The sequence below is a fragment of the Ctenocephalides felis genome, unplaced genomic scaffold (assembly GCF_003426905.1).
Source record: "Ctenocephalides felis isolate EL2017-DRISC unplaced genomic scaffold, ASM342690v1 CF-g0.4_SCAFFOLD_03573, whole genome shotgun sequence".
Lineage (NCBI taxonomy): Eukaryota > Metazoa > Arthropoda > Insecta > Siphonaptera > Pulicidae > Ctenocephalides > Ctenocephalides felis.
The window spans coordinates 16,566,957-16,588,615 of NW_020539727.1; the positions used below are offsets into that span (position 1 = coordinate 16,566,957).

A 21,659-nucleotide genomic window follows, 5' to 3' on the forward strand; every position below is an offset into this window, starting at 1 on the left:
AAAAGTACAAGTGCAGAGACACCAGGGTAAAAGTACAAGTGCAGGGACACCAGGGTAAAAGTACAAGTGCAGAGACACCAGGGTAAAAGTACAAGTGCAGAGGACACAGGGTAAAAGTACAAGTGCAGAGAAACCAGGGTAAAAGTACAAGTGCAGAGACACCAGGGTAAAAGTACAAGTGCAGAGACACCAGGGTAAAAGTACAAGTGCAGAGACACCAGGGTAAAAGTACAAGTGCAGAGACACCAGGGTAAAAGTACAAGTGCAGAGACACCAGGGTAAAAGTACAAGTGCAGAGACACCAGGGTAAAAGTACAAGTGCAGAGACACCAGGGTAAGTCCAAAGTACAAGTGCAGAGACACCAGGGTAAAAGTACAAGTGCAGAGACACCAGGGGTAAAAGTACAAGTGCGAGGACACCAGGTAAAAGTACAAGTGCAGAGACACCAGGGTAAAAAGTACAAGTGCAGAGACAAGACACCAGGGTAAAAGTACAAGTGCAGAGACACCAGGGTAAAAGTACAAGTGCAGAGACACCAGGGTAAAGTACAAGTGCAGAGACACCAGGGTAAAAGCACAGAGGCACCAGGGGCTTTACGAGTACAAGACCAGGGGCTTTACAAGTACAAGACCAGGCCGCAGGCTATTCGAGCAAGATGAGACCAAAATCCAAGACGTTCAAGTAAAGTGAGACCAGAGTGCAAATCATTCAGAAGACCCCTAAAGTTTCGTCAAATAAGCCTAAAAACTAAAATTATTTAACATAATTCTTAAGTATATATATCAAGTATAAAAATATTTTAATACTTATATTTCTGTGCCCAACGAATGTTTCAATGTCTAAACTGCTGTATCTGCAATCTTCACAATAGAGCCAATCGGTTGCCAATCAGTCTACTTTGTCTTGATCTATCACAACTGACGGACGACATTCTTCTATACACCTATGATATCAAAATAATTCAAAATATTATATAATTTAAGTAACATATTATAAGTAACATATTATAAGCATTAATGAAAATTCAAACAACAATTGTTGAATTAATAAAACAATGTATTTAGTGAATATTAGATGAATATAACATAAGTATCCAAGTCATAACCCTGATTGAACGCACAGCAAAGTATTTTCTCTACGAACACCATTGAGTTAATGTTGTTTCTGACCAGCAAGATATGTCCCAATGCAGGCAGGCAGGTGTGTAAGTTGAGGGCAATCCTGAAGCGATCATTGCTTACCCTGTGAACAAAAGCATTTATTAGTAATTAATTCAGACTACTATAATACATTACAAAAATGTAACTCACCGAGTGTTTCTATGAGCCGTTTCACTAAGTCTTCTTAAGTAAGTGCAACAAGTGGTTTTTATTGTAACTGATCAAACTACGTTATTAAAATGTTAGTATTGTTATTGAGTTAGTAAGACTACTGGCAAGAACATGCATGCAAGACTAAACAGTTACAAAAAGAACCACTTGTGCTTAAGAATTAGTGTTCCAAAACCCAAGCAGTTGATTGTCGACTGATCTTTCATGAGCGCTTACAGTCTGATTAGAGTCGATGAGAGCTGGTGGTTCGGTGGTGCAGGAGAATTGAATCTGAAATAAAAAAAAACAAAAGATTAGAATGCATCTTTTAAAATGTTTGATAAAGGATACAGACTGCCTGATAGACACTCGATGAGTGCTTACTGTTTGATGGATTGAAGGCGATGAGAGCTGGTGGTTCGGTGGTGCAGGAGAATTGAATCTGAAATAAAAAAAACAAAAGATTAGAATGCATCTTTTAAAATGTTTGATAAAGGATACAGACTGCCTGATAGATACTCGATGGATTGAAGGCGATGAGGGCTGGTGGTTCGGTGGTGCAGGAGAATTGAATCTGAAATAAAAAAAACAAAAGATTAGAATGCATCTTTTAAAATGTTTGATAAAGGATACAGACTGCCTGATAGATACTCGATGAGTGCTTACTGTTGATGGATTGAAGGCGATGAGAGCTGGTGGTTCGGTGGTGCAGGAGAATTGAATCTGAAATAGAAAAACATAAGATTAGAATGCATCTTTTAAAATGTTTGATAAAGGATACAGACTGCCTGATAGACACTCGATGGATTGAAGGCGATGAGGGCTGGTGGTTCGGTGGTGCAGGAGAATTGAATCTGAAATAAAAAAAAACAAAAGATTAGAATGCATCTTTTAAAATGTTTGATAAAGGATACAGACTGCCTGATAGATACTCGATAAGTGCTTACACTGTTTGATAGATTGAAGACGATGAGGGCTGGTGGTTCGGTGGTGCAGGAGAATTGAATCTGAAATAAAAAAAACAAAAGATTAGAATGCATCTTTTAAAATGTTTGATAAAGGATACAGACTGCCTGATAGACACTCGATGGATTGAAGACGATGAGGGCTGGTGGTTCGGTGGTGCAGGAGAATTGAATCTGAAATAAAAAAAACAAAAGATTAGAATGCATCTTTTAAAATGTTTGATAAAGGATACAGACTGCCTGATAGACACTCGATGGATTGAAGACGATGAGGGCTGGTGGTTCGGTGGTGCAGGAGAATTGAATCTGAAATAAAAAAACAAAAGATTAGAATGCATCTTTTAAAATGTTTGATAAAGGATACAGACTGCCTGATAGATACTCGATGGATTGAAGGCGATGAGGGCTGGTGGTTCGGTGGTGCAGGAGAATTGAATCTGAAATAAAAAAAACAAAAGATTAGAATGCATCTTTTAAAATGTTTGATAAAGGATACAGACTGCCTGATAGACACTCAATGGATTGAAGACGATGAGGGCTGGTGGTTCGGTGGTGCAGGAGAATGAATCTGAAATAAAAAAAACAAAAGATTAGAATGCATCTTTTAAAATGTTTGGTAAAGGATACAGACTGCCTGATAGATACTCGATAAGTGCTTACTGTTTGATAGATTGAAGACGATGAGAGGGCTGGTGGTTCGGTGGTGCAGGAGAATTGAATCTGGAATAAAAAAAACAAAAGATTAGAATGCATCTTTTAAAATGTTTGATAAAATATACAGACTGTCTGATAGATACTCGGTAAGTGCTTACTGTTTGATGATTTGAAGGCGATGAGGGCTGGTGATTCAGTGGTGCAGGAGAAGTGAATCTGAAATAAAAAAACAAGATTAGAATACATCTTTTAATGATTGATAAATAACACATACTGCTGAAGTAGTTGAAGTTATCTGTCGGTGAAAATTAAATATATAAATCCCAGATTCAAGCTGTTTCATGGGTTGATAACTTTTAGTGCTCACACTTTGTCCATTGATTTCCAAGAACGCCCTAAAAGTGATGAAAAAAAGTTAGTGCATCAATGTAACAACTTATAAGAATAATAATAAATTGGCGCAATGCTATATGGATTGCAAACGGCAGCAGTTGTTTATAATAGACAATAGTTTAAAAATTATATAATTAAGTAATACATAATGTCGAATGATTCAGATTATTACATTTTTATTTAATAGTGGATTATTGTGTTAGTGTGTCAGTCTAAACTAAAACTACGAATGCTACCTACATGCATTGCTACCACCCCAAACTACTATATTATCATGCAAGTAATTATCTGAATCACGGGATTACATAATGAATAATTTATTAACAAGGTAGAGTTGAAACAATATTGAATACTATATCGCAGGAGTTTATATCTGTAAAATAGATACAATTGCGTTAAACTACGTATGCCGTTCACAATCTACTGTCGCCGTTACAAATTGTTAAAAGAAATTGCGCAAAATTAAAATACAATGCAAGCAAACGCGAATGAATGAGAACCCGACAATGATTTGTTTAATTTTGCTCGCGTTTTCATGTCACTTGTACTTCCCTGGGTCCTCTCCCTTGGTCCTGGAGGTCCTCTTGCATTGCTGTCCATCACATAAATGAGCGAGTTGACAACCGCGTAGACTTAGTTTGCCATAAAGTCGCCGGCGGAGCCACTTCACATAGCTTAAAAAATGACATGGTTAGACACTTATCAATTTAAATAATTGACATTACATTTATTTTTTGATTAAAATAAAAAAATATAAATGAACATAGATAAATGTATAAACAAATAATTTATATGAAAAATCAACGAATGAGCAAAATTGAAAAAAATAAACTAGAGCATAAATAAGCTAAATGAATAAATAATTGATATGAAAAGTATATAAATAAACAAAATAATTAAAACAATAGATAAATGTATAAATCAATAATTTTAGAAACAGGCTAGTGGAACTGACTCTAATAAAATATTCAAGTATTATCAAATATTTTCAAATAGATTGTTTTAAATACTGTCAATTTCATTTTTCTTATTTTATAGACGACGACGTTGATATATGCTTACATTAAAAGTGAATTTCAAACAGAGTTAGATTAAAAGACTTTATCTCATATTTCTAAGAATTAATCAACTGAATTGCAGAGTTAAAATAATTGTTTTGAAGTATAAGTAAACTTTAGAATGTGAATTAGAATTAAAATTAAAATGCGAATGATTATTGATACTCAACTAAACATTTGGAAATTAAAAAACACTTGAAATTAAAAAAAAATCAAAAGCTTTGTTCTCTCAAAAAGTATAATTTTTTTCAAATAGGACAAAAAATTGTATGCACAAACAAAACACATACACATCGATTATTTATAAAGTTTGGCAAAATTTTCAGAAACTTTTGAAACGCGAAGATATGCAAAAATTATCATTTTCGATTTTTGGACGATTACTATAACGTAGAAAAACTACAGAAAGTTGATAACATATCAAATTTGTAAGTAAAAAAATTAAAAATAATAAGTAAAAAAATATCAATTAATTCCATGAATAAATAAAAAATTAGCTAAATAAGTAAACATGAAAACAAAAAATTGAACTATTTGTAAGGGGTATGTGTATTTTGCCTTAAAGCACATTACATGAACTTTACGATATGTGTAAACAATCTAATTGAGAAATAAATTTTAGTGATTTATTAGTATTTCAAGTGGATTTATTACACATTATTGAAAATCTTTTTCCATATGTGGCCTCATTCAATTCAAAATGGCTTGAAACTTCGAGAAAACAAAATAGCAAATCAGATTTTTTGATAAAAACAAACTTCCCCTTCAGAAAGTTCAATATATAAAAAAAATTAAAATAAAATAAAAAATATAAATAAATTCTTAATGAATCAAATATCAAAATAATAAGATATATAAATAAATAAGCAAATGATAAAATAAATTACATACCTTGAAGTCTCAAAGCGTATTCCATTTAATAAATAGGCCTTTCCAGGAAAGGCTTTTTTGATCCCTCACAGCAGATATCCTGTCTTTTGGGTTGCCATCCTTAATTGGGGTTCGATAAGATAACAGAATTCTCATTCCAGAGTCGACTCATTGTTATAATGCAATTACTTCATTCTTGTTGTCGACAGCTTTCATTTTATAGCAGAGCTGAAATATAAAAGGTAAAATTAAGTTTTCATTACTCTTTTTATGTCTATCTAAAATTAAATATTGCACGTATCTTTGACATTATTACAGTAATTCTTTGTTATAAAAGATAAAAGTATTTGCAGTGTTCACATGACATAGCCTCGATGCATTTTGCCTAGGAAACTTTAAATCTGGGTCCATCGTAGCAGCAGTCAACAATAATATGTAACATGATTATGATAGATAATACTTTGTCTTAAAGTAAAATATTTGTAACAGAATTTTCTTTTCATCAAGGGGATTATATAAATATTCAGAGGCTTTTATAATTGAAACAGAAAACTGTTAATGAAATAGGTTAAAATGTATAATTATTGTGTACCTAAATCTTTTAAATTTTCAATACAAGACATTACACGTCTTTATTTCATCGTGATGGTGACATTCAATTGTGCAAAAGTACTTTGTTTTCACAATCATTAAATTAAAATTAATGCATCTGCTTCATTTAAGTACAATATCTTTTGTATAAAAAGAATTGATATTAGCATTAAAGAAAGAATTTATATTAGCATTACAAAATCTTTCTAAATTATGAAAAGAAGAAATATTGAAATCCTTCAATCAAGTAAAATCACATTATGCTCGAACCTGATTTTTTTGGGTCAAAATTTTTATCACGAGCCAGGATCGTTAAAGCAAATAAACTTTATAATTGCTAGCAATGGAGATAGAATTCCAATTGATGCGATATACGTTAATATAGAAAACACAACAAAAACTGAAAAACGACCACTTGTATCAAAGCAATATTATCAATGGTTCTTGGCTGCATTCTTAAACTGCATGAAAACACTAGATATTCATCTATGATCGCAAGATTTGGCGCGTCATTTTTCTTGTCAATGTGTTACAAACCAAACTAATCTCAAAATCAAATCAAAATCTGTCAATACGTAATGATGAGTATTCGTAGCACCTTTGAAAAAGATCAAGTAAAAACACTTAACTTCAAAATCAAATCAAAATCTGTCAATACGTAGTGATGAGTCACGTCACTTCGAGTATTCGTAGCACCCTTGAAAAAAATCAAGTAAAAACACCTGAATAAGCTTCGAATCCACAAATAATTTTCAAACCCGTCACGTAAAATCATTAATGCAAAAATATACTCGGCCAGGCACAGCCTTCGTATAAGATTTGACGCGCCATTTTTCTTCACAATGTGTTAAAAATCAAACTAACCTCAAAATCAAATCAAAATCTGTCAAAATGTAGTGATGAGTATTCGTAGCACCCTTGGGAAAAATCAAGTAAAAACACCTGCATAAGCTTCGAATCCACAAATAATTCTCAAACCCGTCACGTAAAATCACTAATGCAAAAATATACTCGGCCAGACACAGTCTTCGTATAAGATTTGACGCGCCATTTTTCTTCACAATGTGTTAAAAATCAAACTAACCTCAATCAAAATCTGTCAAAATGTAGTGATGAGTATTCGTAGCACCCTTGGGAAAAATCAAGTAAACACCTACATAAGCTTCGAATCCACAAATAATTTTCAAACCCGTCACGTAAAATCACTAATGCAATTATATACTCGGCCAGAAACAGCCTTCGTATAATATTTGACGCGCCATTTTTCTTGTCAATGTGTTACAAACCAAACTAACCTCAAAATCAAATCAAAATCTGTCAGTATGTAGTGAAGAGTATTCGTAGCACCCTTGAAAAAGATCAAGTAAAAAACACCTGCATAAGCTTCGAATCCACAAATAATTCTCAAATCCGTCACGTAAAATCACTAATGCAATTATATACTCGGCCAGACACAGCCTTCGTGTAAGATTTGACGCGCCATTTTTCTTCACAATGTGTTAAAAATCAAACTCTGTCAATTTGTAGTGATGAATATTCGTAGCACCCTTGGGATAGATCAAGTAAAAACACCTGCATAAATTTCGAATCCACAAATAATTTTCAAACCCGTCACGTAAAATCATTAATGCAAAAATACACTCGGCCAGACACAGCCTTTTACTTTGACATGGCACAATGGCAAAATAAAATGATTAACATGTGGAAAATGCACTTACTCGTTACTTGAGCGTCCACTGGCTTCCTATTACTAGAGTTTCCTCTGGATTCCCAAGATCTTCTTCCCGCGATGGCTGAGATTAAAAAGAATTGTGCAATGACGCCCGGCGACCAAGAAACCTTGCGTTTGCCATTGTTCGGGGAAGTGTCATCCGGTCGCCTGTCACGTGTCATCAGGGTAGACAACAAAGAAGACATGTATATCGAGACAATATGTCCAACCTGTCTCAAATATCGATTGTGGTCACTTCCGGCGATACTTTTGAATTCTACTAAGACATTTTAACGAATTTGAACAATTAATAATTTTGTTATATAAATAAATTATTTCTATTATTTCGCAGCCCAATAGTCCAATTAAAAAATAGGGTTAATATGTTGTTGCATCATGTTTTTAAATTGGAGCATTATGTCCTCCTTAATTTTGTCATTTTATTATTTATTAGTTATGATGTTCTTTTACACAATTTGAGTGTTTATAACAAATTTTCTGTTTGTATTTCATGGTTTGATTACTCTTTAATGACACACATTAACTGTCGAAACGTTTGATAAACATTTTTTTATGTTTACCCTCTTTTTTAATTCAACAATTGGGCTGCAAAATATTTCAAATATATATATATATATGCAATTTTCTGATCGAGGCATCAAGTATCTTAACATATTGACAGAGCAAATACAAAAATAGTTAATTTTAAATGTATAAACAAATCATCTTACAATAAATGAATAATGTAATAATCCCATAAAATGGCGGATTTGAAAAATTAAATATATATTAAAACGTTAAGCAGATTCACAATACATACAACATACATACATACATATATATATATGTATACATACATATATGTATACATACATATATACATATATATATATATATATATATATATTAATTTGGAAATATGAACAAACAACTCTTTCTTGCACTAATTTATTAAATAATAATTCCCACAAACGTTTCAAGACTAGGTTTGTCTCATCATCAGTGTGTTCTAATTTAAAATTTAAAATATGGAAATCTAAATTAGCATTTTGTGTTATTCATTACAAGTCGCTCGATACACAAAAACTGTAATGGATAACACAAAATGCTAATTTAGATTTCCATATTTTAAATTATAACACACTGATGATGAGACAAACCTAGTCTCGAAACGTTTGTGAAAATTATTATTTAATACATTAGTGCAAAAAAGAGTGTTGTTTGTTCATATTTCCAAATTAATATCTATTATCCACTCAGAATACATTTGTTATATATATATATATATATATAATTCTGATTTTAATGTTGACATATATATTAACAAAGTCTAGTAATCGGGCATAACATCAATAAAAAAAAAAAATGCCTTCAACCAGTTTACGAACAATACATATATTACTACACACTATCTATTTGTGATTTATTAAGTTAAGTGTAATGCATTACTATATCCAAATACTAATTGTAATTACTAAGTTCAACTAATTGTAAGCGCTATAGCACTCTTTATTATAATTTTTCTTTTCACTCCGATTCAATTGTATCAGTTTTTAATTTTATGTTTAGTTTCCACTGAACGAAGGCTAGGATTATAGCCGAAACGTATAGATGTAAAATAAATTTTTGGAATAAATTCATGTTTTTTATGCCCGATTTCTAGACTGTTGATATATATCTTGATGCAGAAATTTAAAAATCTATTCGTGTAGAATAAACCATGCTTTCAAGTACAAATGTAAAATAATCAATAAAAACAAATTGCATTTTCAAACAAAGGCATCAGTTCTCTTGAACAGGCTCAAAGATATTTATTATCTTACATGTATTTGATTCAGGTATTCTATGTTTGCATTCATTTATGTAGAATATACAATTCAATTTATTTGATATCTTTATATGCTTCTACTTTAACAGTTAGAAATCTAATTTTCAATACACTTAATACGTTATATATAAATATATATGTATATATGATATATAAATACATATCATTTGTTATAACATCAATTGCATCGATTTATATCTTTCAGTATAAAACCAATGCCTTACAATTTAATTAATGAAAAAAAAACTTAGCGATAACAGTTAGTACTAAATCAAATAGAAGGCATTTTCAAAATTCTTTATGCTCTCAAAAAATCTCATTTTATTTGGCGTCATCAAAAACTTTATCATAGACTATTCACTTGAAATGTTCTATCAAATAAGATAATAATTGACTTTAAAATATAAACCATTATATAACAGTAATATATTACTATCAGTATTGATTAATTGTAATTATATTATTATTTCACCTCAGGAATAATTAATTTGAGACACAAGCTGACCTCTTATTTCGTTTTTTATGAAGCCAAGCCAAAGTAGTAGCCTGTGAGTCATCCAAACTTCGTACAGCAGCTGTTTTGAAAACTTGCGGAGAACTGAAAACTAAGATATTTGAAACTACAAAATCTTAAATTCGTTGGTACATTCATCAATTGCATTTCTATTTTATTATACCTAGGTGAATTTCCACTGTTACATATATTAGTTAGTGTACTTAAGTACGGTTTTTTCATGAAGGTTTACAAAGACTACCATAAATACTCAAAGAAACAAAAATAAATCCTACTGGACGATAAATAAATCCAAGATAAGTTGCTTCTCCTGAAAATTTAAATAATTTTTATTTATGTAAAGTCTGATCTTTAAACTCAAATTATATATATAATAAAATGTATTACACATATATGTATACATACATATATGTGTATGTGTATGTATATATATATGTATATATATATATGTGTATATATATATGTGTATATATGTGTATATATATGTGTATATATATATGTGTATATATGTGTATATATATGTGTATATATGTGTATATATAATGTGTATATATATATATACATACATTTTTAAAAACAAAAATTTCAAATATAGTACAAAAATTCATCAAAATCTTATAATTTTTTAAAATTGAGAAAATAATGAAAAACTTTTTATATAAAATATTCATATACAACTTTTATAAATTTGTAGAAATGTAATGAAAAAAACGTATTTTAAAATATTCATACACTTATGTATTTCTTAACTCAACTTAAGCATTTTAAAAAAATTTCATAAGTTCCAAAATTTTTAAATAAAACTTTTACCTAATAAAATTATGGACTATCATTAAAAACCTGAGATTGAAATTTTTGAATTACTTATAATGATCATGGACAATAGACATTAAATTTTAAAATATATAAAATAATATAAAGTATGTTATATTATATAACAATAGCATTTCATTTTAATTAAATACATTTCATTTGAGTCGACATGAATGTCAGAAGTCTATTGCATGTATTAAAGACTTAAAAGAACGATTTATATATGTATGTACATAAAGGGATAGACCACTTTATCGATTCCCAACCCTACACAATTCTTAACACCCTCAAAGATGTCATCGAATTGAGCTGAAATTTAAAACGAGAATGATAAAACTTATTTTACCTTAATATGAACCTAATCATCATGTTTTATCAATTTGCATATTTAGTCATCTCTCACAATTTAAACTTGTGGAAGTTCAAACGATGTAGAAGAAACAATCCTGTTTTTAAATGACTGATTGATTCCATATGAATAATGAATGATGTATTAGAGGCAAGTGATTTCTACAAAAAAAAAAGAAGATGCTGAATGATGAAATGTTTAAAAAAAAAAAGCAAAATGCAAAAATTACTTTGATATTTTATTTAAAATAATTGTTACATTTGAGATAACTTTATTAAATATCTACAGCTTCAGAGAATAGTTAAGCAGTGCCCCAGATCTGTAAAAAAAAATCAATATTTAAGAATTTATATAAAAGTTTAATTAACTATAATTTTTAATTATACAAGTTTATCAGAAAAGTATGTCACCACCAATTAGTAAGACAGGGATAACTTAGAATCATCATATAATAAAATATTAAAAAAAAAATCATTAAATATAAAATTTTTAGGCACTATTTAAATGCTACTAATTGAATAATTAGTGAAATTTTTATATTAACATACTATAAGCGGGTAGTGATACTGATATAAAACTTATAATGAATAATCTTTTGTAAATTAAATCATTAAGTTTTAAAAAACAGTTTAATTGGAAAGATATAAGCAACACTAATTTAACAAAAAAAAAAAGTACAATACAGTTGAATATAAAAGTGGCTTCTTTAATTCATTTTATTCAAAATTTCAACATTGAAGCATTAATAATATAATACTTTCACTAGATTTCAGTAAATCTTATTCATTACAAATGTAAATTAAAATATTCAAAATAATAATCAAAGATTGAAGAGAGTAGAAAATGTTCAAAATCCATATAGTGCAAATTTCCAAAAAATGCTAAAGTCAGCATTTCAAGTATCCAATTGTAAATATTAGTACTCTTTACTATTATAAAACTACTAAATAACAACACACAATTGAGTTGAACACAAACTAGCAATCTGATTTTAAAGTTAATGATAGTAAAACATTTTTTACCCGCCCTGCCTATAGTGTGTTAATGTAGAATTTGGTTGAAAGCAAAATTTAGTTTGAATGACAAAAAAAAATTTACCTTGACACGACTTCAATCTTCTTGTAGAAATCCATCGAGTTATGGAGCACCTAAAAAATAAAAATGTATTAGATTTGAAGAAAAAAATTATAATGATATAAATAAATATTGAAGTGATCAGAAAAGTAATTCTCCATGAGTTTGTAAGACAGGGATAACTAAAAATCATCATTGTAATAATATCAAGACTAAAATGCAATCCTTAATAAAAAAAAGGATTTTTTTTAACAAATACAAATGTATTTTATTCTTCATTGCTCACCTCATTTTGTTTTAGAAGACACAAATGCACTGCGGGTGCAATAACAAATTCACTGTAGGTGCTCTTCCTACATCTGTAAAGAAAATTGTAATTTAGTTTCGTGTTGGATGAAGTAAATCTATATATTTACAACTAGTATTGATTTCAGTAAAACCGTAAAATCATTATCTTCATACTGGGGCGGTAGGCTTATCATCATAAAATACCATTAAAATTTTATTAAATAAATAAAATTAAGATGAGTTTAAATTTAACAAAATAAAAAAAATTACCTGGATACGACCTCATCTTGTTGGTGATTCAAAAACATGGAGCTCCTGCAAAATAAAATTAAATGTTAAAATTTCAACTAATATGTCTATCAATTTAATTATTAAATATTGAAGTTGTCAGAAAAGTAGTTCACCATGAATTTGTAAGACAGGGATAACTATAAATCATCATTGTAGTAAAATAAACTGATGTGCTTAAAATTCTTGAATGAAATTCAATTTGGTACATAAATTCATTAATAAAATGGTGTAGTTTGATAAAAACTAAACGTGGATACCATAAAGTACAATTAAGTAAATGTAGTAATAAAAAACAATACAACAAAGATATTTTTGAAGAAAAATTTGTTAGGTGAAAAACAGTTATTTATTTTGAAGATTACTAGAGTTAAATTTTCTTTGACTTTTTATAATTAAATTACTAGAGTAATATAAAAAAAATTATAAATATAATACTTAATATAAATAGAGTATGGCTAGAAATATGATTCAAATAATAAAAAAAATTACATATTAAAAAAAATAATATAATTTTAGTTACAGTTGAAGTGCCTTTTCATTTTGATCAAGGACTTAAATGAATTTTTTGTTATCAAAATAGAAGCGAAATCTTTTCAAGAGTTTTTTTTTTTTATATAATCTATTAAGATTTATTTAATTGTTTAGAAATATTAATTGTTCTTTAAATAAACAATTGAAATTTAGCAAAGGATTAACCAAGTAATAGCATGAGTAAATTCAATGTGACCAAAAAAATTACCTGGATATGTCTTCGATTTTATCAATCAATTATACAAATCATGGAGTTGCCTGAAATTAAAAAAACCTTTGTTAATATTTGAATATTAAAATATATAACAAAATTAAATATTAAAGTTGTGTCAGAAAAGTAGTTCACCATGAATTTGTAAGACAGGGATAACTATAAATCATCATAGTAATAAAAATAAATTGTAGTGCTTGAAGTTTTTAAGTAAAACTGAATTTTTTAGATAATTTTATCAAAATTCAAAATTGAAATATTTTTATATTAAATAAATATTTGTATAATTACATTGAGTTAATGAAATTTAAATTTATATTATGTAGTGCTTTGAACAATAAATCCAAAACAAAGTAAATATGAATATATTTTTTATTCATGTTAGTGTGACTTAAAATGTGATTTTAATAATAAAAAAGTAAAAATGGTTTCCGGTTCAAATATTTAAGTTTCTTTCCAAAATTTAAAGGTAATATTATGAAAAATAAGAATACCTCACCTAATTTTGTTCTGAAAGATGCACCAAATTCAATTCAAGTGTCTGCTACCTATAAAGAAAAGGGTATTTAGCACTGTGCAAATATTAATAAATTATTTGTATACAGTAAAAAATTCAGTGAAACCGTAAAATCACTATCTTCATACTGGGGCGGTAGGTTTATCATCATTGAATTGAATTATAAACTAAGATTAAATTTTATATTATATATATAATTTATATAAGAATTAAAAAAAATTCTATAAATATGTTAAAGACTGTAACATGTCCACCTATAGGTAAATTTTAAATTAAAAAAAAAAAGCTATAAATTGTAAGAGTTTTATATGAAAAAAAAATATATATATAAAATTAAAATCAAGATTTTACATTAATTTAAAAAAAAAATGCTTACCAATATCAAAAAATTGTTTATGCAGCAGAGCTGCTAGCATTTTAACTTCCAGCATTATTTTATAGATAACATCTTTTCTTGACATGGAGTTTATTCAGACATTCCTGAAAATAAATTGATTACATTAGTTTAATTTGATATTTGTGAAATTTATAATATATCTAAATATTATGTATATGTAGTGATTAAATGTACCAACTACTTTCGGCACTCCATTGTAACAGTAAAAGTCACTATGAAGTTTCCTAGCGTGGGTTAATATTCCCAATAATAATTTAAATTCGGCACTAAAAAGTTAATTATAAACATTTTAGCGTGGCAATTGGGACAAGAATAGTAACAGATCTATTGAAAGAAAAATCCAAATATTAAATGAAATAGATAAAATAAATTATGAATATGAATTAGGAATAATAATAAATTAATAAAATAGATTGTGTAATTTTTTTTTATAAATAACTCAAATTTAAATATAAATTCTGAATGTAATAGCGTACTATTGAGTAATATTGAATTTGGTGAAAAGGAACTTAAAAATATTGAATTATAAAAATGAACACACAAAGTTGTACAAAAAAATTAGGTTATAAATAATATAATACCTTTTTCTGGTTTGGATCGCTCTCATATGCATATAAAGCTTTTATTTAAATTCTGGACATCTGCAAAAGAAATGAATTTAATATATTTGTGCAAGTAAAACAATTGCTAATTACTATACTATATTTTAAATTGATGTTACTAAATTATTATCTTTGACTTTCACATTGTAGTTTCTAATATTGTAACTCATAACAAATAAATTTAATTAATCATAAAACAGTATGTAAATAAAATAATTATAATAAAATAAATTTCAATCCATAAAACAAAGAAATGTTTAAATATTCATGTTGTCTATAAAACATGATAAACAAAATAAAATTAAATTTAAAAAACATAAAGTAAAGAAAAGAATTATATAAAAACAGATTTTGATCTGTAGAACAAAAACATGTTTAAATCATAATACAAATCTCAAGTAACAAAATATTAATTTATAAAATAGACTATAAGCCATAAAACAGATTATAATTAATTAATATTAAAATTATAATTTTCTTTTACTGTTTCCATAACTTTCGGCACTCCAATAAGACATAAAACATCATTACGAAGTTTCCTAGCAGGAAATTATTATACCCAAAGATAAACTAATGTTGGCACTGTCGAGTTAATGAATAACAAGCAGCGTGGCAATTGGGATAAACATAAAAAAATTGAGGTTAATTACCTTTTTGCAAGCCCTAAAGAATTCTCAATATAATCCTTTGTATTCCTCTTGCTCATACAACGTTTGATCTGTAATTTAAAATAATTATAATTAGCTATGAACAAATATTGTAAATTTAACCAGGTTTGTTTATAAGTTCAGTTGAACCGTATAATCAAAGCTGTCATACTGGGGCGGTAATGGTATCATCATTGTAAGGGACTTTTAAGTTGACAAAATTTAGTTGTTTTAAATATTGTTAGTATTATTACAAAACCAGATATGCAATAATAATGTGTCATTAAATGAAAAAAAACAAAACTAAGGATTTAAAATAATTACCTTGGTAGAGTAGAAGCAACTGGTAAGTCCATTTCCAGGAATTACTGAAAAAGAAATTTAGACAATATTTATAATTTTTAATCATAAGATTATGCAATAAATTTGCTTCAAAGAGATATTCAAAATTCAGTGAAGGAATTATTATGATAAAAATAATTTGTAGTTTGAAGTGTAATCATAGTTTTTATTAAGTGTTTTATGTCAAATTTTTAATGTCTTTATATTATAATAAATTTTTTATTATTTCTTATTTTAGTATCTTTAGTTCATAAGTTATACAAGTAGATGCATTATTATTATATTGTCAAATAATGAAAAATTTGAAAAAAAATAATTTGTATCAAATAAATTCAATTAATATTATTTGTTAAATAAAATTAATAATTTGTAAGTGTTAAATTTGAATAATAAATATATTTTATTAAAATAATCTAGAAAATTTTTATATTTAATATTGTACATTCAATAAACAATTTTTTTGTATGTATACTGCTATATATAAATATTTGCATTTGCATTCAATTTGACTAATATAATTTTTTACATATTAAATGGTTATAATAATAAACAATATTTTCTTACAATTTATGCTATAAGTATTAGCAAATGTTATGCAAAAGATAAAGTAATTAAGATTCTTAGTCCTTTAAATGCTTATAAACAAATTTTAGTAAATAAAAATATAGAAGTAATGTTTTTTTAGTAAATTGAAATGCAAAGAAAATAGTGAATATTTATTTTGTTATAAAGCAATAAATATTCTTAGTTCTTATAAAGATTATAAACAAATTTAAGTAAATGAAAATGTATAGAATAGTAATACATTTTTTTAAAATAGATTAAGAAGCAAAAAAAAGTGAATATTTAATTTTGTATCCATAACTTTCGGCACTACAAAATGAATACAAAATCATTTTGAAGTTTCCTAGCAGGACTACTTTTTATATACCCGCTTTAAATATAAATGGCACCCTACAAAACATGTGAATTTTGTGAGCGTGGCAAACGGGATAAAAAATATAGAATTAGTGTCAAAACATTGTAAAATTTGAATTATTTTTGAATTAATTGTAAAATTACCTGCAATATATAGCATTCACTATCACAGCACCGAACAATCCACAAAATCCTTTTTTCAAATTCTGAAAGTGAAAAAAAAAAACATTTTACTTTCATATTATTTGTATCAAATGTTGAATAAAATTTAAATTTCAATGTAAATTTATAATCCTAGTAATTATTGTACTTTAATAAATGTGGACAAAGATATATTTAATTTAAGAGAAAAATTCAATATTATTTGTATCATTGAATTTAAATTTGTTTAATTGAATTTAAATTTTAATATAAATTTATTATCTTTGTGAAAGATAATTTAACATCAAGGTTTAAATTGATATTGAAAATGATTTGAAGGTAATTTTTATAAAGTTAAATTAAAAAAAGGTTTGTTATGATTAATATGTTTGTATGTAATAATTAATTTTGTATCCATAACTTTCGGCACTACAAAATGCATATAAAGTCATTTTGAAGTTTCCTAGCAGGACTACATTTAATATACCCGCTTTAAATAGAAATGGCACCCTACAAAATATGTGAATTTTGTGAGCGTGGCAAACGGGATAATGTTAAAATAAATTTTGGAAATAAAATTTAAAATTACCTGTTAAGAATTCTTCATTAACTCCCAGCACTTTCTTCAGACACTTAAAAATGATTCTCCAACTTCAGATTCTAAAAATAAAATATTACTTCAATAATGATGTAGATATAAATAAAATTATAAAAATATTTAATGCAACTCAGAAAATAAATTGTCATCAAAATTTATATGACGGGAAAAGAAGACTAAAAAAATATGAATCATCATTAAAATAAAGTACTGAATAAAAGAATAATGTACTAAATAAATAAAATTAAATTAAAGGATATAAATAAACTTATAATTACCTGCAGCAAATTCAGCATTCACCACGATGACTTGCTTCAGTCTAGAGTTGACTCTTAAAAATCCAAAAAAAAAAAACTTTGTCCCAAGTTCACAAATTCTGAAAGTGAGTAAAACACATTTAAGATTAATAATCGTGCAGAAATAATTAAAATCTAATTTGTAATGTAATGCATCAGAAAATAAGTAGTCATCAAAATTTTTATGACGGGAAAAGAAGACAAAAAAATATGAATCATCATTAAAATATTATATCAAGATTAATAAAAAAAAATATATATAAAACTCACCTAGAATTATTCGAAGTAGTGCCTTGGCAAATCAACCACAGCAAAGTACCTGTAAAATAATACAAAATTAATAGAAATTCTTGAAGCATAGACGGTACAATTTTCAAGAAGTATATATATAAAGTAAATACTATTTAAATTGTAATATTTAATACTGTGGTATTTAAGAATATATTTATTAACACACAATGTGCTAAGTTTTATTTATTCGTATGTTATAAATGCAGTAACATTTATACAGTCAGAAATAAAAAGCCCACATACCCCGATTCAAATTTAAATTATTTTTATCAAATCAGATTTTTTTTATGATTATATTTTTTATTTTTTTATGGTTATAGATTTATTATTGGATATTGTTCTGTTGATAACACAGCAGAACTGTTCAGTAGATAATTTTTTTTATTTTAAAGAAGAATTATTACAAAAATATAAATATTGTGTAAAATACTAAAGAAGACATTTCCATTAAGAAATTGATGGAAATTGTACAAGTGTTTTAATCAAGAGTTCTGCTGTATAAATCAATTTGAAGATTTATAACAATCGTTTAAGATTTTTAATTAAGTTGAATTAAATTGTGATTTAATTGTTTTAATTTTTATAATGTATATATAATCAGAGTTCAATCACCATTTTGATATAAATATATTGGAATATTCCAATATCAAGTTGATGATTTAGCAATAGTTTAAGTATAAATGAAAAATATATGTTCATTCAAATGAACAAACATTTGTTCATTCAGGGGTCGCCAATGTATCTAGAAATAAAAAATGGTATCAAAATTACTGTAATATAATTGAAAAAACACTTGTTTAGCTAATAATATTTTGGAAGAACTTGAATTACCATTTTTTCATCAAGCTTATTGCTGAAGCTTGAACAAAATAATAAGAACAGATTTGTTTCACAAATCTGCCTAACATAATATATGGTCTTGAAAACAATGTTTTATTTCTAAATATCTCCACAGAATTTCTGTATTTATAAATATTTCCACAAATAAACGTTCCCCAGAACGTTTAATTGAAATAGTTAATCTGGCGACACCCATAAATTTTTTATTTATCATTGATAAATATCGTATCATTGATAAACCCAATTTCAATAAACATAAGATAGATATAAACGTAAACTAACGGAGTAGATTTACTCACCTCAGAACGAGAGCTAAATAGCCATATTCTCTAATCTGTATAATTGGTCGAGAGATTCAGGAGAGATCATCAAATTTCAAAATTTTCATTTCACATTTTGAATCAGACACAATTTCTGTTAGAATAGTTGTTACCATAAAAATATGCAGAATTAAAACAAAACCATTTCTCATTCTTTGTATATAAATTAAATATTTGTGGTAATAAATGAATTAAATTAATAATTTGAAGTTAATTGAAAATTCATAAGACAAAACTTTTTTTTTTTTTTTACTAACAATCTAAAACTTTGTATATAAATTATAATATTCGTGTTTCTTAAGCATAAAAATAACAAAAAAAAAAAAAGTAAATTAAAGTAAATCAATAATTAGAAACTGAAGAAATTGTAGTTAATTTAATAGAAAATTCGTATTATATCTCTTCGTGAATGAGAAATTTTTACAAATCAAATTTTTGTTACTGATACAATAATCTTAACAAAACAATTTTTTAATCTTTGTATATAAATTAAATATTAGTGTTTCTTGAACATAAAAATAACTGAAAAAAAAATAAATAAATTGAAGTAAATCAATAATTAGAAACTGAAGAAATTGAAGTTAATTTAATAGAAAATTCGTATTATATCACTTCGCGAATGAACAATTTTTACAAGTCAAGTTTTTTTTACTAATACAATAATCTTAACAATTTTTCACTCTTTGTATATAAATCAAATATTCATCTTTCTTGAACATAGTAATTACTGAAAAAAAAATAGAAGTAAATTAATGATTTGAAACTAATTAAAGTTATTAATTGAAAATCCGTATCGTATCACCTCGTGTCAATGTGAAATATTACAAACCAAGTTTTTTTTTTTATTAACACAATCGGAAACAATTATTCTCATTCTTTCTTGAACTTGAACTTAGTAATTACTGGAAAAAATGTAAGTTGAAGTAAATAATTTGAAACTAATTGAAGTTAATTGAAAATTCGTATTGTTTCATTTCATCAATAACAAATTTTACAAGCCAAGTTTTTTTTTTTACAAACAAAAATCTGAAACAATTTCTCACTCTAAATATAAATTTATATTTGTGTTTCTTGAATATAGTAATTACTGAAAAAAAGTAATTTGAAGTAAATTAATAATTTGAAACTAATTGAAGTTAATTGAAAATCCGTATCGTTTCACTTAGTTAATGTGAATTTCACAAATCAAGTTTTTTTTGCATTATCTTGATCAAATGAAAGTATTACAGAAAAAAATTACATTCCACAATAGTATATTTCAATAATGTAATTGATATTTTATCAAATGAAAATGTTTCATCTAATAAGGATAAGAAAAGTAATTGTAATATATTTTTATCATAGTATCGTTAAACAAATCCTAAATATTAGGATTTGTACAGTGCCAGAAGGCACAGAATAAAATAATCCTGTCCTGCGGATTTAATTTAATTATCTTAAACGTGATTATTAAAATACCATCATAACCAGGATTCATGTTTCATTAGTTAATATCAGTTCATTGTTCTATTAATGTTCAGTCACTTTGCAAATTCATGAAGCGAAAGAATTTAATTTCCCTTCAACAAAGGTGAAATTCCTTGTATTTGAATACCTTCAGTCTATTTTTCCAGAAAATAGAAAGCAATCTTCATGGTCAGCAATCGTTTGAAATGTCCACCTTAAGACAATTTCTCAAAAATTAAGAAATCAAATTAGAATGTTAATTTTACCTCATGTAATATTAACCACTCAACATACTAAGTTTTTGGAGAAACTTATGTTGAGTGGTTAACTCAACCGGCATATGATTCCATTGATGCACATTTGTAATATTAATTTAATATTCATTAAATCCCAATATGCAATTTTATATGTATTATGTATAGTATGCATATAAATTTTGTACGATCCCTCATATCAGACACTTTCATCTGATAAATGGAAAGAAAAACAATCCCTTAACTGTTCACCTTATGACAATTTTTCAAAAATTAAGAAATCGAATTTAAATGTTAATTTTACCCCATGTAGAAGTAACCACTCAAAATATGAAGTTTTTGGAGAAAAATATATAATGTTGAGTGGTTAACTTAATCAGCATGTGTTTCCATTGATGTGTATTTCTAATATTAATGATTAAAATCCCAATATTGGCCAATGTACAAGCTTACAAGCCAATAAAAATAAAATAAAAATCCCAATGTTCGTTTTTATATGTACTATATATAATAGTAAAAAGATCAAAATAATCTTAATCCCAAATCATTTCTAGTGATGAATTAAATAATTCGTGTAAATGTAAATGGTGAAAATCTA

The 21,659-nt window shown here is 26.8% G+C and overlaps 1 protein-coding gene and 2 long non-coding RNA genes across 3 annotated transcripts in view; all 3 read right to left on the reverse strand.

Annotated features, from left to right (window-relative positions):
- Positions 1-3,321, reverse strand: part of LOC113389649 — a 58,395-nt gene extending 55,074 nt beyond the window's left edge. The window contains exons 1-10 of the mRNA XM_026626668.1: positions 3,205-3,321; positions 3,089-3,146; positions 2,937-2,996; positions 2,645-2,713; positions 2,514-2,582; positions 2,382-2,450; positions 2,230-2,318; positions 2,097-2,165; positions 1,817-1,885; positions 1,667-1,753 (exon numbers count right to left, since the gene is read on the reverse strand). Coding sequence (XP_026482453.1) covers positions 1,667-1,753; positions 1,817-1,885; positions 2,097-2,165; positions 2,230-2,318; positions 2,382-2,450; positions 2,514-2,582; positions 2,645-2,713; positions 2,937-2,996; positions 3,089-3,146; positions 3,205-3,273 — 708 coding nt within the window. The 5' untranslated portion in view covers positions 3,274-3,321. The remainder of the gene's footprint in view (positions 1-1,666; positions 1,754-1,816; positions 1,886-2,096; positions 2,166-2,229; positions 2,319-2,381; positions 2,451-2,513; positions 2,583-2,644; positions 2,714-2,936; positions 2,997-3,088; positions 3,147-3,204) is intronic.
- Positions 3,322-3,752: 431 nt separating this feature from the next.
- Positions 3,753-7,677, reverse strand: LOC113389396. Its single transcript, XR_003368257.1, has 3 exons — positions 7,561-7,677; positions 5,273-5,479; positions 3,753-3,997 (listed from the first exon to the last, which is right to left on the reverse strand). It is a non-coding gene; the product is annotated as an uncharacterized LOC113389396 (long non-coding RNA).
- Positions 7,678-13,447: 5,770 nt separating this feature from the next.
- LOC113389398 lies at positions 13,448-15,691 on the reverse strand. The gene is made up of 5 exons (XR_003368259.1): positions 15,619-15,691; positions 14,948-15,007; positions 14,346-14,449; positions 13,952-14,000; positions 13,448-13,499 (listed from the first exon to the last, which is right to left on the reverse strand). It is a non-coding gene; the product is annotated as an uncharacterized LOC113389398 (long non-coding RNA).
- Between the last annotated feature and the right edge of the window lie 5,968 nt (positions 15,692-21,659).